Below are 19,544 nucleotides of genomic sequence, written 5' to 3'. Positions count from 1 at the left end.
ACAATGAAGATAGGAAGTCCTTTACTAATTCCATTCAAGATATCTTCAAACACGTGACCTGCAAGTAAGTTACTATACATTGAGTTTAAGAAAATTAAAAATGAGTAGACTCAGCCACCTAGAACCCACTGACCTTGGAATTTTAGACTAATCATCGAAGCTGATCAAATGTCAAGTTTCCTTACCTGTAAAGTGGAGATGCTTGATATCTTAACTTCAAAGGTTTTTTTCCCTAGAGTTATAATCAGTAAATGTTGGTCATATATTAAAATAAAAAGAAATGTCCACATCTAGGGCTTAGAGAAACTAAAACAGCACCCACAAGAAACTCACATGGGGAGCTGAGTTTCACAAGAACTTAGAGGTCTTTCTTGTCTGCTCTAGGTTTCCACTCACAAGATCAAATGTGCCTCAATGTGTCTCACTCAGAAGACCCACAACATAAGCAACTCCACTTCCAAAGGCCACGCAAAATCCCCCATGGAAAAATTCCCAATGTGTGAGTCTGCTCAAAGTTTAAGTACATGTTCAAGATCATATCCATCAGCCGTAATAGGAGGCATATTGGAGTAAAATTTTAATTAATTTTATTCCACCATGAAGTAAGAACCTCCAAACAGCCTTTAATTCTGTCCCCACATGATGATCCCTTGTTCCCTCAAGTGCTGTATAGAGGCAATATCAAGCTCCAGCCCATTAGGTGTACAGAGACACACAAAGCAAGCAGGAAGACTTACACGGATGCCATTGATGTGACTATCCTATTTATTTTATTGAATCCCTCTCTCTAAAATACCATCAGTAAATTGGATTGCTGACTTTAAAGTACCTTTAAAAATTAAATGCATATTCCTCATTCCTGATGCTGTACTGAACTTACTCTCTGATCCCCTCAGTCTCCAGAACAGAAAATGACACCTTAGATTAGGGTTGGAACAAACATCAGATAGCCAACCTATTATACCGATTACCTTTACAGCCTTGATTTCTACCACCCTCACCCACCCCACCCCAAGGATGGCACAAAGTTCTGTACCTTTGCTTCCCCCATGCTGGGGCTGGTACTGAGAAAAACTAGTTGGCATTTCTGAAGCATTCTGGGCATGTCCTTCCGTAGGTGATTGTGAGTTCCTTTTTATTCCAAAATGTTCATAGTGATTCTTAACCAAAACCTTCTAGTAGCTCATACAACATCTAAGGTCTAGGAGGTCACAAGGAAAGGCATTTTGTCCCCGTGAGGCACCTAGAGTCTGTTCAAAAATCATAGTTTAAGGTGAAGATGAGTTGCCTACAATATTCTGTACAAACCTTGATCAGAATTAGAATTCTCTTCAGTGAGATCTAGTTGCTTGCTTTTAGGTGGTTGAAACTGCTGTTTAGGAGGCTGGCTTTTAAAGACACATTCATTATAGGTATCCTTTAGTTCAACAGGAACTGAATGAAGTCTACAATGTATAATGTTCCTTAGCTATGACTGACTTGAGAGACAGAACAGAGGGCTAGCAGTGGTTTCTAGAATCAGGCTGCTGGGTGTCAAGACCTGGTTCCTTACTATATTTGGAGCCTTAGATTCATTCAACCTCATTTCTAGGCCTCTGCCTCTTCACCTATGACCTGGGGTCATGCAAGCATTTGTCTCAAGATAGAAGTCAAGCAAACTATTCTAAGGAAAGCACTCAAAACAGAGCCCAGCACACATGTTGACTCTGTTCTCTGGAGCAGGGACATAAAGACCTAATTTCAACACCATCAGGATCCAGGATCCAGGGACAACCAGCTGCCCCCTCCTACACCTTCTCTCCAAAGCACCATCCCTCTGCTTTAAGACATGTCCCCTGCCCAAACCGAGATCTATTCCACTCACTCAAGTGAGTGAGCCTCTCCAGGTTGACTTTTCCTCAACTGAAAGGTGAGAGGTGGGACTCTGGTCATCTTCCAGGTTCCATGCAGTTCCTTGAGTTTTCCTTAAAGAATATGAATTCTGAGTCTGTTTATAGATGCTGGTGTTGTACAGAAATGAGTTGTGATGCTCAAACGGTGTGAGGCAGCACCACTGTACCACATCTGTTGGGCGGACAGAGGATGACGGCTAATATGCCTAACAAGAGAAACTGAAAGGCAAGCTAAACTAGAGATGCAAATCAGACAACCAAATCCTGTCCTTGGGGTTAGCCTTGTTAAACAGTTCTAAACTATTGGTTCCTTATTAGAAGCACAAGCTAGTCAAATTATCACTGATAATTCCAGGATCATGAACAACTAAACAAGATTTCAAATGGTTGTGTAGACTGAATATAGTTCTTGATGACCTGGAAGCATCAGTGAAAGTCATAGTCTATGAGCCCAATATCTGAATCACAGGAAGGAAGTACAGAGGTAACAGTGGCAGAAGGACAGAACCCTACTGGAGTGGTGGCGTGTGCGCATGCGGGAACAGTGCCACATGGGAGGTCTCTACACCATTCCTTAGGAAGAAGAGCACATATAGATTCAGCAGTAGCATCTTCAACCTCACAAAACTGAGCCAACATTCAAATTAGCTTATTCCCATCTGAAACAGAAGAGAGATGTTCCTCTATCTTGGGCTACTAGGTAAACTCAGAAGGTTCCAGTTGTAGGTTTGTCTGCATGTCTTTCCTTTTGCTGAGTTAGCTTATTAGTTTATGAGTGGTCTAATTCAGGGAGACCTATAAAATGTGGACTGTCGAAGCCAATCTCCTCTGATACTTACAAGCAGTCAGATGACTAAGCAGCCAGAACCTTGCAATGTGTGCTCATGGAAGCATTATGCCCTGGCCATACTTTGTGGGAGTTCAGACTCTTCAGAACAGTCCAGTTGATGGTTGGCCTTAATCAGAGGTCTTTGGTGTGGTTGTTGCTTGTTTGGTGGGTTGGTTGGTTTATTCTCTGTGTGTATGTGTGGCCATGCTCATGCATACTCCCATGTGTCTGTATGTGTACACACATGTTTCAGTGTACACGTGGACATCAGAGGACAACTTACAAAAGTCAGTTCTTTCCTTCCACCATATGGATACCACAGAAAAAATTCAGGCTGTCAGGGTTAGCTGCAAGCACCCTTGCCCAATAAGCCATCTTGCCGGCCCAGAGTTCTTTAATTTAGACTAGGTCCTGTGAAACAGGGCTGTGAAGCAGGTCCTCAGAGCCCAAACGACCACCCTGTACATGCAGTTCATGGTTCTCTGCCTCTTTATTCCTACCCAAGCCGAAAGACTTCATTTTCCACATTTAACCAAGGGAAAAGTCAGCCAAGCATTTCCCCAGCCACTCACTCTTGCAGTTAAAGCCAAAAGCCAGAAGCCAGAAACCAGAAGTCAAAAGGCTTGCCATTCTATATAGAGCCCCTCCCCTACCCCCAAGCCATTATCAGCCCAGCACCTAGGCCCAGCATGCACAACAGGGCAGACTCTGCATTCACCACCCCAGCACCACAAAGGGGGAACCCAGAAACACAAAAGAGCAAGCTTAGAGGAACCAAAGAAAAGAAATTAAAAAAGGAAAAAAAAAATAGGAGGGGGAAAAAAAAAACTATGATGGTTTTGCACTCGTTGTGAGACAATTCAGCCAGGACATACCTGTTTAAGCAGGGTCACGCAGCTGTTCTGTTCTCAGGGACTGTCATTGAGGAGGACAGTCTTCTCCATCCCTGAGGCCTCGGACCAAGTGTTGCTTTGGTTTATTTCAGGAAATGCTATTGGAAAGATAAAACAAAGTGCCTGGCGGGCACTATAAAAAGTAGAAGAAATATGGAAGACGTCATCATCCAGTGGGCGGCTACATGTTCTTACACAGGGCGAAGGGAGCCGAGATACACTGCGTAGTATCACTCTTCCTTCCAGGAGAGCCGGGCTCAGTTGCTCAGTCAGAGCTGAACCTGTGATTTGTTGGCATTCCATTCTGTGTTTCGGAAGCTGATCTTTGCCAGGAGGAAAGTGAGGGAAACCCAGCATCAAGGAAAGAGAAGGGCCGAGGGAAGCAGCCACTGCTGCTCTGGGCCAGTGCTGGAGGGAGGCCAGATGTAACTGGCCTCAGGCTTGTCTGGGGTGGTTGCCATTTTCACACAAGCAGGAAGATGGAAAGGTCATAGAGGAGGCATGGGTAGGGGTCTGATCTGTGAAGTCACCAACTCCCATTGAAGAAATTCTACACACACACACACACACACACACACATACACACACACCCACTGGCCATTCTTTCTCTCTCTCTCTCTCTCTCTCTCTCTCTCCCTCTCCCTTCCTCTCTCTCCCCCTCTCCCTATCTCTCTGCTCTCCTTCATCTAAGTCTAATAATAGTTATTTATAAATAAATATTGGTAACATTTGTTCTTTGTTTTCAAACCTCGTGTTCCCCTTCTCTTGAAAACAGGAAATCAACTCTGCTCACGTCAAAAAGATGCCCTCCCCCGGTGAAAGAAAATCCACTTAATTCCTCCTACTTTTAGGGATAGGAGGCCACCGTGATGCCATGGCTCCCCAGAGGACTCTCATCCTGCTCCTCCCTGGTCCTCAGTAGTTTGTGCTTCTGTTGTACCCAAAATAGAAGGGTGCTGGGAGGGGGCGGGACATGTGGGAAGCAGAAGGAAAAGGCGAGGATAAAGGGAAATGCTCAACTTGTCTTTCATTTAAAAATATATATATATCGGAACTAGAACCATGACCAGAGTCGGGGGGGATGGGGTGGCTAATTGGCCAGACAGTCTGTCCCATGCGCTCAGCAGCTGCCCTTTTTATCTGCTGTGGGTGAACCCCGGCCACTGCGGCGTCCTCGACAGGAGCGAGGCTCTTCCAAATCGTCCTCATCAAAGCCGTAGAAAGTTGAGGTGTCACTTTCTGACGTGGAACCGAATAAGTCCTCCGTGGTACGTGCTGCGGCCGCTGCCTCCTCCTCCTTCCTGCCTTCTCCTCCCAAATGAGCTGACATGTATGATGAATATATCAGCACATGGGTTAAGCAACAGACAGCATCATTAATATTCTCATTATATCATTACAGTGTTATATCCTAACGGCAAGATAATAAGCCGGTGTTAGACCAAAAGGGACTAACGGAGTACATCACCTGATGACGGGGATTTAGGACAAAGCACACATTTCTAGAAGATTCCACTTCCCAGGAAAGGTCTCGTCCCAACCATGATACATGTGTCCAGATACACGCACAATATCTCCTCAGGTCCACTCATTCAGAGGCACACGCTCTCTTAGCCCTGCCCCACACAATGCTTTTGCTTGGCGGTTTTAAAGCCTTTGCTGACATTTCTTTGTAGTTTCGGTCGGCGTTTCTTTGAACAATGTTCGTCCGTCACTTTGACAGTCAGCTTTACCGAGGCATTACTGTCAGATAACCCATTCAAAGTGGCTAAGCCCCCGTCCGTTTTATTTTTATTTGTACCCGCTTCTAATCCCATCCTTTGACAGCTCTTTCCACTGCCCCCTCTGACGCCGTGTGGTTCATTTTTACCAATAGCCAAAAGCGGCTGGATTGCCTAGTGGTAGTGCAGAAGAACTTCCTGCTTTCTTTAACCCTGGAGGAAATGCTTGCAGTCTCACACACCATGGCCACTAAACATGTTCCTGTCTCAGCTACTCCAGACACTTGAACTCAAGACACACTAAAAGGTGACAATGGGCTTTAAAAACCCGAATGAATACAATGTCCTGAAACCTATAAAACTGGGGTTTAAATTCTTTTCATACTCTATTAGAACCCAATATCATAGTGATGATTCCTTCCATGCATGGGTCAGATGAAGACATGTACTCCCAGGACACAAGGCAGTGGGTAAGCTGGGCAGGGGAAATCTGCTCTTTCAACTCATATGATTCTCTGGAAGGACCCTGGGTGGGGGGGCCCAAACATGTATTTACCCATCTGCCCCAGCAGCGTACCCCATGGGCTAATGCTGCCTGTATTAACTATCAATCCTGTATTAACTGTTTTAACTATTCCAGGAACACTAGAGGCACGTGTTGAACCTCCAAATTAGTTCCCAGAGATTACAGTAAGAATATCCATGGCACTGCAAAAGGACATGTGAAGCACCGAGCAGACAAAACCAAGGAAAGGTATACTGAGCAAAAGTTGTAAGAAGAGAGGCTTTGTGTGGGAAGAAAATAAAAACTATCCTATTCCTGATGTCCGTGGATCAGTTAAAGTACCTCATCTCTTTTGGAAAGAAAAGGGGGAAATGCCAACAACCTACCATGAGAACCCTAAAGCTGCCTTCTAACCCACCAAGGCCTAGAGCAACCTACAAGACCCTGCTTGGTGTACCACTCCACCAAGTGGCCTTGCTTCTGACAAAATTGATGTTGTTTGGTTGCCTGATCTTACAACAAATAAAAAGTACCGGGTTCAAGTTTATTTGTTTAATTTTCTTTTTAAGAATCTATAAGCCAGAGCCATCTATCAAAGGGTCATATCTTCCAAGAAAAAGGTTAATATTACATATCACGTTTGGACCATAAATAAATTGACAGAATTTTTTTTTTTTTTTGGAGTGAAGGCCACTCTATCTTTATTTTTTTTTAAAGATCTATTTATTTATTTTATGTATATGAGTACACTGTAGCTGTACTGATGGTTGTGAGCCATCTTGTGGTTGCTGGGATTTGAACTCAGGACCTTCAGATGAGCAGTCAGTGCTCTTAACCACTGAGCCATCTCTCCAGCAAATTGACAGAATTGCACAAAAGGAACTCCCTGGCAGGGTCCTTGAGAATTCAACATAGAGGGTCTTATGCAATCGACACTAAGTCCATTTCCAGTTATTGGTTTACCACTCAAGGCTATCTAGAGCCCCAAACAACCTTAGCTTCAAAACCCATGAGAGCTAAAGGGAAGACTTAAGGACACACCAGGCAGAACTGAGTCACTGCAGAAAACTATGATGAGGTCACCTCAGTCCTTCCCTTGGGACTGGGGCTGAAAATAACACTGGATCAAAAGGTTTAAGATGAGTTGACCTCCCAAACTAGCGCCAACCATCCAACCAAAGTGTCTGCAGCAGACAGCTGATGAAACAGAAGATTATATCTACCATAAGCTCTCTGACTCGTGCTTTGGTCTAATTACGACGTAGAAAAAAAATGGGGAGGGGGATTAAAGTACCAACTGACCATGAACAGGCAAAAATAATGATTTATCTACAACTGAAACCCAATCCGCAGTCAAGACTCTAACTCAATCTAAGAATGAAGGAACAAGACGTCTCTTTTTGATACTTCAGTCTTTGGATGGATTGAAGATGAAAAGAGTAGGCAAGGCCAACTGCAGGCTGCTCCCAAGGATGCCTGCCCCCAGGACTTCTTGATGTGAACATAGCTCTGTACTGTCCTACATGGAAATATGGCATGCACGGCCAAGGATGGTATAGCAGGGTTGTGCTGGTAGGTAGGAGCCCCCACGGCTCAGGATGTGGCTGCTTCTCTGATTCTTCTGTTTCCATACTCCAGAGTTGTCACAGGTATTTCCACAGAACAGACACCATTTTTATTAGCATGGTCATCATCTAGTAGTACAAGATAGCACGTTGCCTGGGGTCTCCACATATCTCCGTTCTACCTTACTTTGGATCACAGGTGCACCAAATGTTATGTTATGTCCACCTCATGGAAAAACCAGACCTCCTTTTCCTTTTTCCTGGGACCCAGAGAGTGGTTTTTGGTCCTTAAGACCCAAAGAAGAAAAGCAGGAAAATGAACCTGAGATCCCCCGAGACCCCCCTTTCCCATTGAAGTTGTCGCCATTATCACTTTTCTGCTCTGTCCCCTCCCAAACCACCAAGAGATGGCAAAGCAATCCAGGGAGAAGAGGTCTACAGCACACAATGTGGGAAGGGGCCGCACTCACCAGAGCGTCCACAGTCTGCACAGGACACCAGCTCTTCAGGTCTTCCACTCTTCTTGTTCATGCTGGAGCCCCCCAAGCAGAAGTCACAGTAGTTATTAGGAATGACTGTCCCATCTGGTCCTTTCTGGGCTGTGGAAACATTGAGAAATAATTCCAATTTTAGACTTAGATGTTGCCTGATATTTTACTGGAGTATAGCAGAGTCTCTTCTGGGAAGAACGGAAAGCTTAGAAAGGAAGAGTTTGTTACAGCCTTTGGATAGACTACTAATATTGGTGATACTGGCAATACTGGGCTAGGATTTATATTTGCTTTTGCTTCATTGATCCTTTTTGGTCCAATGGTACTGGTCCTGCAAGTCCTTCAGAATTTTGTCTTTGAAAGTTTTCCCAGTTCAATGTTTTTATAGAAACTTCATTGCCCCTCTGATTCCATCCCTAAATAAACTACTCAGAAATGGTATGAGTTATTAATTATTAGTCAGGTAAACCTCTGCTAACCCCGTACAGACTCCAAAAACATCAGACGGAAATCGTAAACAAGGACCAGAGGGAGAGAGAACACTCAAGGCCAACACTCAAGCCTAGCCTTTGTGAATGATACTTATTCAGTATCTGAGGTGTGACACTTCTAGGCAGCATGCTGGAGACTCGGAGTGGACACAAGTATCTCTTCTCACCCTCAACGCTGAGAAGAACAGACTCATCGGTCATGGAAAACAGCTAGGTTAAGTTCATCTGAGGACCCCAAATGCCCAGAATTGGAACTGGACACAGGCACTTAGCTCAGTCTCTCATCAGAGACTGATGCAGTGGTGAAGGAATGAGTGTAAGCTCTTCACAGTAACTCCATCATCCGCCTCCCCCCCCCCCCCCCCCCCCCCCCCCCCGCTGAGCATCAAACAAAGGCAGAGCACAGTCTTCAGGGGTGACCTTGAATATAGATGCCTTTGAGGAGCAAAGTCGCATCCAGTTACTAGGGGCCAGTTGGAAAGCCTAGGACAGGTCCTGCGTGTGGGAGAACGCTTCCACTTTCTTATTCCCCTTTTTCTGATGCAGACATTTCTCAGTGATATTCACACTTCTTGATTTCCACTAAGAAGAAAAGTCTCTCTGTAAAGTCAGCCTTAACCACCAGGTCTCCTCCTCCTCCTTAGCATCCTCAGTGTCTGCTGCTATCTTTCATTATTCACTGGCTACCGTTAATCAGGGGCCCATAGGGTTCGAATCTGTGAAGAGGAAGCAGGTATGTGAGCAGAAATCCTAGCCAGACAGTAAGTGATAAACGGATTCGCCTCTTTTAATAGGATTCCCTCCGGCCTTAACTTCCTCCCTGCCTTTGCTTTGCCTCCAGGAATAGAAAACTTACCTGGGAAAGGCGGAAGACAAAAGCTAGCAGAATTACATTACAGAGGGTTAATCCATTTATCAGTTGATATTTGAATTGTTTAATCAGTTTCTAAGTCATTGATTTCCATCTTCAAGCAAGTGAACAATCCTCTGCTTGGGGGAGTCAGAGGAGTGGGCCACACCCTCTGTGGTCTTTCTGAGGATGGGCTTTTCCTTCCTTAACCTTTCTCAAAGGTGTCAGCATAGCTAGCAGAGTGGCTTTAGGGACGCTCCCCAAAGCCTGTGCATCTGTCTGGGAAGTGAGCTTTGCCCAAGTGCTCTCTGCCCTCTCTGCCTTTCCCTTCAACTGTCCTCTTCTCCATTTTCAATACTTTGTAGAGAAAAAAAAAACTAAGTATGTTTAAGCAAATGAACTTAAAGTTTCCTCTTCAAGAGGTACACTGAAGTCTATTAAATAGTAAAAATAAATAAGAGGTGGATAATATTAAGGTGACAGGCCAAGCTTCACAATTGAATGACTCAGATACAAAATGCGCAGTAATAATTACATCTGAGTAACTACCCACATACAAGAAAAAAAAAAAATCCCATATACACTATGCCAAAAAAGTCCCCAGGTCCCAGGCTTTCTCCTATACATACACAGACTTCTTGTAATATCAGATTTCTTCCCTGTTCTCAACATACTTCCGCCACCAAAAAAAAAAAAAAAGAAAGAAAGAAAGAAAGAAATCTAAATGCCTTCAATCCCCTGTATCCCCTGATGGTATATAAGATGAAGAGGGAAAGCACTGAGGCTAATAACTTCCAGACTGTTCTTTCCAGTATTCACCAAAGGGATCATAGGTGGAATGTTCTGTGGAATCAAGAGCTCCAAGCCAGACCTGGTGATACAGGCCTGTCAGCCCAGTTACTTGGGAGGTGAGAAATGAAGATTCACGAGTTCAAGGCTTGCCAAGGAGAGTCAAAAGTCAGCCTGGACAACTCATGGTATCCTCTCTCAAAATTTAGACTAAAATAATCATAAGATGGCTGGGTATATAGGCTCATTAGTAGAATGCTTGTCTGGCATGTGTGGGATCCTGATTTTAAAGAAGGTTCTGATGACATGGTGTCAAAGCAGTGTCCCTGTATATATAGATAGATAAAATGTCTGTATAAAAGAGTGAGGAGGGTAGACCTCAGTATGTCCAACTGTGATAAGAGGAGGTGAGGGATGTATTGTTGCTTTAGCAATGGTCCAGTTTAGAAAGTGACAGTGAGGGAGAGGTGTAGCTCAGCAGTAGAGCACCATGAGGCAGGGGAGCAGGGAGAGAGCAGTAATAGCTGTGTTAATTTTGAATGAGGTCTCTCTTCTTCCAGCAATAGGCTCAAAGCATCCTGCCATCCCAGGAAAATGACAAGGTATATTATAATAGCATGTACATTGGTTCTCTTTATGCTTTTTGATATTCAAGATTGGTTAGAGAGCATAAGTGTATCCTCCCTACTCCCAACCAGCAATGACCAGTCATACTATGTTGGTATCACTATTATGTATCTTGGTAAATGTGCACCTGCCTCATATAGTCACACACAATGATCCATTCACTCAGATTCACTGCTGAGCCACCTGCAGTACTGCTTGTGGACTGGAAATGGTGACCAACAATTTGTGGGATGGATGGCTCTCAAAGGTGACAAAGGTATAAGCGGTTATCATACGATGCAGCTGGGATCATCCTCCTCCTGCATGCAGAGCACGGCCCTGGCTTTCCCGGTGGCCCAGCAATCTCTCATTGCTTTTGGTTTATTTCTTGACTCCTCAAGGAGACAAGAAATCGTATCCAAAGAGATGAACTCACAAACAACTCCCACAATAAGCAAGAGTGGGTGGCTGGTGGTCCTGAATTGCTAGAAGACTAATGTATACAACTACTGTGGCTTGGTATGAAACAGTGTGTGTTGAAAGGAGCAAAGCAGCAGTTTCCAAGGTAAAACTTTAAGGGGACTGACTGGTCCATACAGGTTCTAACCTAATCAATGATCTGATCCAATGATATGTTCAAAATCCAAATAGGTTTTTGGGAGGTCATGCAACTGTAAAGGTGGAGCCTTAATGGAGAAAGCAGGTCAATCCCTGAGGGTATCAAGGCCCTGGCACCTTCCTGTTAAGCTCTGCTTCCTGACCATCTGAAGCAAGGAGCTCTACTCCACTATATCCTCTCTGCCAAGAGGCCCTGCCTCATCATAACCCTAAAAACACAGAACCTAGCAGCTTTTGATGGAAACCTCTGGCATCTGGAACCAAAATAAATCTTTCCTCATTTGGATTATTTCTCTGAGGAATTTATCAGAGCAATGAAAGCCCGGCTAATACAACTATTCCAAAAAGCATAAAACCAGGACCCATTACCTTTTGAGAAGTGATACCAGGTCATATCTACCCACTATCCTCCCTGTGACTCAGTGACTTGCTGAGAAGGAAGAGAAGCAGATATCAACTGCATAGCCGTGCAGAGGCTAGATCTATCTGCTGGATGCCAGGTGTGTATTATTGCATTGGTTCCTACAGAATCTATGTGAAGTAGGAGTTGTTTGAAAGATGAGGTAACCAAAATGCAAAACAATTAAGGTGCTGACTCCAGGTCTCAGTTATAAAAGAGATGGGTTTCATCCCCAGGTGCCTACATGCCCAGAAATTCACACGTCTCCACCTCCTAGGAGGTCTGGAAGCAAACCCTTTCTCGTCATACCATGTACAGCAAGCATTTCATAAATCTCTTTTGAGTCTATTTGACTCACCCAATATATTAATTATAAAGCTCAAGATGATAAAAATTCTTTCAATTGGCCTGATAAAAGCAGAGATCCCTTTTGAACTTAAATTTAATGTAATCTATTCTGGGTGACTCTGTGAAATCTCTTCTCTGGAGAACTCCAGAGACTCATGGCAAAGGGCATTAAGTCATTGCTCGCACTATGGCTACACTGGCCTATGGCCTGACCTAGCCACAAGCAATTTCCGGGCACCATACATGAGATCACTATAAAAGGATTTTTACTATAAATAAGGGGCTTGCCCAGACCTTGCAAGTAGGATTTAAATAGAGTTTCTACTTCTGCGTATGGGAAATTAAGTCTCACTTTGTAGAGTAAGAGAGCGGGGAGGACAAAGACCCAGGTGATGTCTTGATGGCGGTGTCCACAAGAATGGATTTGCTTTGCTGTTGATTGATGTTCATGACTGAGATCATAGAAGAGAACAGAGAGGCTGCCAAGAAAAGAAAGTGAGTCTTGAGAGTTCTGGAATTTACCTGGGGGAGATAACTCAAGAAAAACTGAGAAGGAAAAAAAAAAAAAACACAGATCAGGAACAAAGCTCATGAATAGATGCAGGGCGGGGAGAACAGAAGTGAGGGGTTCCTCAAATAACTCAAAGCAAAACAAAGGAAAAAAAACAAGTGTCTATCTGGCAGTTCAGCAGCTGCTACTTCACTGGTTCTTATGGACCAGTGGGAAGTACAGATTGAAAGATGAGGTGACCAAAGGTCCAAGGGTCTAGCCACCAGGCTCAGAGACGTGAGAGCAGGCATGCTGGGGGACATTATTAGTATGCTACAGGACCTGATGGTTCAATTATGTTTTCCATCTAAGGAAAACAAAGCCCCAAATCCATGGCAGGGCTGTCTTTCCCTCCTGCTAATGTCATCCCTGCTGCAATGTTACCTGTCACTCAGGAATGCAATGACTGATGGGACAGTCAGGCCACATTCAGTCACCTCTCTCCTGGAGAGATTAGAACCATATCCCAGGTGTCCTAGGGAAAGAGGCAACAGGCCAGAAGCTGATGCTTCCTCCTGGCATGTGCACAAAGGCATGGCTTCCCATTCTGAGCAGATGCTCAGGCTGCCTGCCAGGGCCTGCTGGGCACAAGCATGGGGACATGGTCAGTGTCCACTAGCTCGCTTGAACTCCAGCCCCCATCCGGCAGCTGTTTGTCCAGAGCCTGATTGGATGGGGTATCCAGCACCTGGGGAAAAAATGGGGAGCCATAAACAGAGCCCTCCAGGAAAAGATGCGCCTCTCCTAAGCCCTCTTGCTTGTTCCCCCACCACCCTCCATGGCTGACAGTTCCTGTGTCCCTCTACAGGTCTGACATGTTTCCATGGCAACCGGAATCCTGGGCTCTGGCAGCCTCTGCTCTTGCCACCTGTTATTACTCCATCTCTCAAGTGTAAAGCGTGTTAGCCTGGTACCACTTGGCTGTGCGGCGGCGCATCTTTAGAAGACAGAGTAAAGAAGAGGGGAGTGAGAGAGAGGATGTGTAGAAAGGCTGCCCCAGGCTGGCCATGGAAGACATGGTAGACAAGACAGGCCGGGGGCTTTGGAGACAGGGAGGGTGAGGAGGGAGGAGAGCATAAGCCAATGTGCCTTCTCTTCAGAATCAGTGAGCAGGCCTCAGCTGGAGGCCACTGCCCACATCCACTACCTTCTCCCAGCCTTTAATGAGGGCTGTGGGAGGGGCAGAGAAGCCAGCAGCAGACAGGGAAGGAAGGGAAGGCAGCTGGGCAGAGACAGAAGCAGGCCAGTGTGGAGCAGAGCCAGGAGAGGGTTAAAAGTGGTGTGATCGAGACTGTGGGGAAGGCTGGACCAGAGGGCAAGCCGGCCATCAAAGCCTCGATAAATGGCCTTAATTCTCATGCTCGCGCTCGCCTGACTCCTTACGTGTTTACTCATATAAATTATCCCCAAGGCCTGCCACCTTCCTCACTGCTTCCCTAGAACTGATGAAAAAATAAATCCCACAGATCCAAGGAATAAAAGTGTTGGGATTCCATTCAGGCTGGTCTGCGGCCACCTCGCAGCAATCGGGTTCTGCTTCCGGGCTCCAGGAAGAAGGCAAACAATGCCTTTCACCCTGGGTGCCTAGAGAAGAGATCCAGGAGCTCCTCTGGAAAATGGACACCAAGATCCACTCACACCACAGGACTGACGGTTGGGGGGACTCACATAGGAGTCCTCCTTCCCCTACCTCTTGGCTGCTGTACTGGCTGGTTTTGTGTGTCAACTTGACACAGGCTGGAGTTATCACAGAGAAAGGAGCCTTCCTTGAGGAAATGCCTCCATGAGATCCAGCTGTGGGGCATTTTCTCAACTTGTGATCAAGGGAGGAGGGCCCCTTGTGGGTGGTGCCATCCCTGGGCTGGTAGTCCTGGGTTCTATAAGAGAGCAGGCTGAGCAAGCCAGGGGAAGCAAGCCAGTAAGAAACATCCCTCCATGACCTCCTTATCAGCTCCTGCTTCCTGACCTGTTTGAGTTCCAGTCCTGACCTTTTTTTGGTGATGAACAACAATGTGGAAGTGTAAGCTGAATAAACCCTTTCCTCCCCAACTTGCTTCTTGGTCATGATGTTTGCACAGGAACAGAAACCCTAAGACAACCACCAATCGCTGAGAACAACAGTGTGAGGGGACAGGATGCCAGTGCAGAACAAACACAGCACTGAGATCGGTCTCAGTATGGAGAAGGGAAGGATTTAATAAGTCTTTAAAGGGATTTAATAAGTCTTCAAGTTTATGGGCGAGCCTGATAAGTTGTCACACTCTGAATCGTCAAGGACAACCAGAGACAAAGTGAGTTGGAAGGCAGCCGTACCACAGGGAAGCTGGACACAAGGTGCTGAGGAGTTAAAGGCAGGGTCAGGGACAGCATCTCTGAGGCAGCCTCAGCACACAGGGGGAAGTCCCGGGGAACCACTGCATACACCTGTCTAGAGGAAGCAATGTGTTGGAGGACTATTTAATGTCCTTTTATGTCTATTGCCCGAGGATTAGAATCATGTAGAAGAAAAGGCAGGAGGGAGAATTTATCCCAACCCAAAGGGATACCAGCTTTCGTTCTTTCATGTTTGTGTCTCTCTCCCAATTAGCCAGGAGCTCCCTGAGGGCAGGAGCGCCGTCTTTCTTCTCTGTGTTCCTAGCACCTGGCTCATAAGATTGTCACCAAGCTGATAATAAACACTTAGTGAAAGCATACACACACCTTCACAGAAGCCTTGTCATGGGGGAGATGCACCAGGCCGGGATGATCTCCCCACAATCGCCACCTCTGAACTCAGTCTGCAAAAGAACTCCTAGTGTCTGTGTCCAAATGACTAAAAATAGAGTATTTAAAGAAAAAGAAAAGGCTGAGTCTCATGCTTCAGATCTGGGGATTAGGAAAAGATCAAGAGAAGACCAATAGGCAGCAAAGCCGGAGTGAGACACGCAAGATGGTACACCCTGAGGGCAGGGAAGGAGGCAGGTGATGGGAGACAGGGGGGTTGCTGCTTACTACAGAGTACTGAGGAAAACTGGGACAAGGGAAACAGCTCAGTCAATAAGCATGAGGACCTGACTTATGACTCCCAGAACCCACGTCAAAAAACCCAGATGTGGGAGATGCATATTTGTAATCCCAGCACTGGGGAGACAAAAACAGGTAAATCAGTGGGACTCCCTGGCCAGCCAGCCCAGCCTAACCCAACACTACATCAAAACACAAAGTGGAGGGCTAGGGAGATGGCCTGATGGGTAAAACCGCTGTATAAAGGCATGGAGAGCCCAACACTCTTCAAAAGCAGGGCAGTGTGCACCTGTGGTCCTGATGCTGAGAGGCAGACACAGGAGGATTCCCGGGCCTCACTGGTTATGTTAGGCCTGTAGTATTCATTATGGTCGGGAGAGAGGGATGTGACAGAGGAGATCTATTCAACCCATGGCAGCCAGGAAGCAAATGAGACAGGAAGTAACAAGGGTCAGATATCCCCTTTAAAGGCAGACCCCACCACACACACACACACACACACACACACATTAACCTTCCTCCCTCCCATTATGTCTACCCTCCTCTAAAGATCTGATCATTCCTTAAAAGCTCTGGGCTGAGGACCAGGCCTTTAACACATGGGCCTTGAAGGAACACTTCAGATCTAAAATAGCACACCCAGCTCTCGTGGGACATGTTGCGGCTCTGCCACCTTATGCCACACACAGTTTCCGCCGACATGGCGCTTTCTAGTGACTTAACTTGCTGTCTTCATCATAACTGTAAGGCAGCATTACCAGTGTTATGAGTTTACACAGACAACACCCAAGGTACAAGCAGGCAAAGCAGCTTGTCCAAGGCAAAAGTTAATGACTATCTCTGCTCTGAAACCACATAGTGTACCCCTTGGCTAGCCCACAACATACAACCACGCCTTCTGGAAACCCAAGTCCAAAAGTCTAGCAGTGTGTGTGTGTGTGTGTGTGTGTGTGTGTGTGTGTGTATGTGTGTGTGTATGTGTGTGTGTGTGTATGTATATATATATATACATACATATATATGTACATATATATACATGTGTGTACATACATGTATGTATATATACATATATGTGTATATGTGTGTGTGCATATATATATGGCCAAGACCTATATATATGCATAATTTTGTAAAGCAGGGCTTCTCAAACTCTGTAATGAAAGTCACTTGGGGAGGTTGACAAAGGGCTCAGTAGGTAAAGGTATCTGCCACCAAACCTGAAACCTGAGTTTGAACTCTAGGACCCACATGGTAGAAAGAGAGAGCTCACCTCCACAAATCATCCTCTGACCTCCACATGTGCATGCTTTGACATGTGCCACCCCCATGTACAAAGAAAGCAAAATTACAAAATAAGGAAAAATCACTTTGGGAGTCCATTAAAATTTAAATTGGAATTAAAAAAGCTGGGGAAGGACCTGAAAACTCATCTCTTATGAGCCCTGCAGTGAGATGGCTTGCCTTTGACCAGGGGTTTCCTGGGGGATCTGGCTGAGCTGGTCACCACAGTCCCAGGTGGTGCCGATATTTCTAAGCACACTCTAAGAAGCCAGCGTGAGGGCCTTGTATGAGGAGTACAGACTGTGCACCCATGTGAGGAAAGTATGCTATGGTCTGCTTTGTCCCTTTACAAGAACAATCTGGGGGAGGCTGGAGAGATGGCTCAGCAGTTAAGAGCACCAGCTGCTCTTTTGGAGGACCTAGGTTCAATTCCCAGCACCCACGTAGCAGCTCACAATGATTCCATGGGATCTGACACCCTCACACAGACACACATACAGACAAAACACCAATGCACAGAAAAATAATAAAAATGTAAAACAGACCAATCTGGCGGCTCTGTGGAGAATAGACTATACAAGGGCAAGAAGAGGGCTGGAGGGCAAAGAAATAGAGCATTGCAGTGACACATGCCAAAGCCCATGGTGGCCAGGAGATGGGGGGGAGGAGGCAGGCATGTGTGTATAGTTTTCAGATTCATCTGATATGGGGGTTGATAAAAATAACAGCTAAAGACGAAATCTAAAATTTTCATCATTGGCATAAAGCATTATTTTTTTTAAGTAAGTTTTTTAAAAAAGGCTTAAAAGGGGTGAGAGAAAGGTTCAGGAAAATCACTAACTAGTGTGATATTGGATTTTTTTTTACTATGCTAATACTTGCTTATAGATTACAGACTTGTTGAGACTTTGTAAGGTAAAGGGTGAGACTCATAAGACCATCACAGATAGCAACAAGTCACCAAAGAGCTGTAGGAACTAAATGTGTGTGGTGTGGACCCAGGTGTGCCCCCACATCCCCCACGGTTGATGGGGAAGCCCTATGCCCAGTGTGACATCATTTGGAACCGGGGTCTTTGGAAGGTAAATAGGTTTGGTGAGGCTGGGAGGATGGGGTCATCACAATGGGGCTGGGGATAAGAGACTAGAGATGTCTTTCTCTGTCTGGACACGTAGAGAAGATTCTCTGTGAGAACAGCAACAGGGTGACTGAGGATGCCACCAACTCTGCTGTCATCTCCATCTTGGACTTCTATCTCTAGCATGGTGAGAAGTCAATGCTGCTGTTTAAGCCACTCAGAATTCTGTTATGGCAATCCTTGTTGGTTAATCTAGGTTGTCACTTTGACACACCTGAAAAGAGGAGCCCTTAGCTGAGGAATTGCCTCCATGAGATTGGCCTGTGGGCACGCCTGTAAGGCATTTTCTTGACTGGTAATTCATAGAGGAGAACCTAGTCCACTGTCCATCCTTGGCAGGAATGTGTGGATTGCACAAGAAAGTTAGCCAAGCAAGTCAGAGCGCACAAGCCAGTAAACAGCATTCCTCCACAGTCTCTGCTCCAATTTCTGCTCGAGTGTTTCCTTGAGTTTCTGCTTTGGCATCATCCTCGAGGATGGTCTCAAATTTGTAAGCTAAAATAAACCCTTTCTTCCCCAAGTTGGTTTTAGTCAGTGTTTCGCCACATCAACAGAAAGCAAAATGTGCTGGCTGGGTTTTGTGTCTAATTGACACAAGTTAGAGTCATTCTGGAAGAGGGAATCTAAACTGCAAAAAAAAAAAAAAATGCTTCTACCAGATTGGCCTGTGGGTGAGCCTTTGGTGCATTTTCTTAATTGCTGATTGATATGGGAGGGCCTAGATCACTGTGGGCAGTGCCACCCCTGGGCTGTTGGTCCTGGGCATTATAAGAAAGAAGGATGAGCAAGCCAGAAGGAACAAGCCACTCCTTCATGGCCTCTGCTTCAGTTCCTGCCTCCAGGTTCCTGCCCTGCCTGAGTTCTTGCCCCGATTTCGCTAATCAATGAACTGTTAAATAAAAATGTAAAGTTAAATAAACCCTCTCCTCCTTGAGTTCTTTTTGGCATGGCATTTTATCACTACAATAGAAACTTAACTAAGACACAAACTAATAGCCTAGGCTAACAAAGACATGGTCTGTCAATGCATTTGTCTTTCCTGAAAAGCCACTGTGCAATGACATGCAGTTGGCAGGAAGCTAACAGGTTAAGAGGGACATTGTCAGTAGGTCCATGAGAAAGACACAGGAGCGAGGGCCTGGGATCCATCACGTGGGATCCCAGCGTCCTGACAGAGCTGAATGGTATCTGAGCCCAGCTCAGCTTTCTAGCTTGCTGAGTACATTGAGACAAGTTACTCAGACCTCTCTGTGCCTCCATTTTCTCCCCTGTAAAATGAGAATTCTCACACATGCCACTTGGACTTGTGAGCATTACACGAGATGATGTGTGAAAACTGCCAGACACCTAATAGATTTTTCCATCATTTCCTTCCTCTCTCCTCGCTGGTGTGCAAAACCTCTTCATTTCTAATGAAACAGGAGGAAAATCAAAGCCCTAAATAAATAAGCTTTCCCAAGAAACAGAGATAAACTCACAAAGCCACGGCCGTGCCACATCCACGGAAATGTCCCCTGGTCCTCACGTGCTTCTGGGCAAGACAGCACCTGCCTTATAGGGTTATTGTAACAAAT

General features: G+C 45.5%; 1 protein-coding gene across 7 annotated transcripts in view; it reads right to left on the bottom strand.

The window, feature by feature from the left end:
- The window catches only part of Dpf3 (double PHD fingers 3), a 275,541-nt gene that overhangs the window by 52,903 nt on the left and 203,094 nt on the right, over positions 1 to 19,544 (bottom strand). For 4 of the 7 annotated variants that reach the window (XM_052185527.1, XM_052185530.1, XM_052185526.1 and 1 more), the window contains exon 8: positions 7,876 to 8,004. In XM_052185527.1, coding sequence (XP_052041487.1) covers positions 7,876 to 8,004 — 129 coding nt within the window. Of the gene's footprint in view, positions 1 to 3,596; positions 4,938 to 6,591; positions 7,535 to 7,875; positions 8,005 to 19,544 lie in introns of those variants that run through there. The other 3 variants (XR_007978346.1, XR_007978345.1, XM_052185528.1) reach the window with 2 other exon arrangements.

This window comes from Apodemus sylvaticus, chromosome 6, assembly GCF_947179515.1.
Source record: "Apodemus sylvaticus chromosome 6, mApoSyl1.1, whole genome shotgun sequence".
In the NCBI taxonomy this organism is placed as follows: domain Eukaryota; kingdom Metazoa; phylum Chordata; class Mammalia; order Rodentia; family Muridae; genus Apodemus; species Apodemus sylvaticus.
Note: the sequence above shows the minus strand (reverse complement) of the source record. Positions and strands in the feature narration are given on the sequence as shown.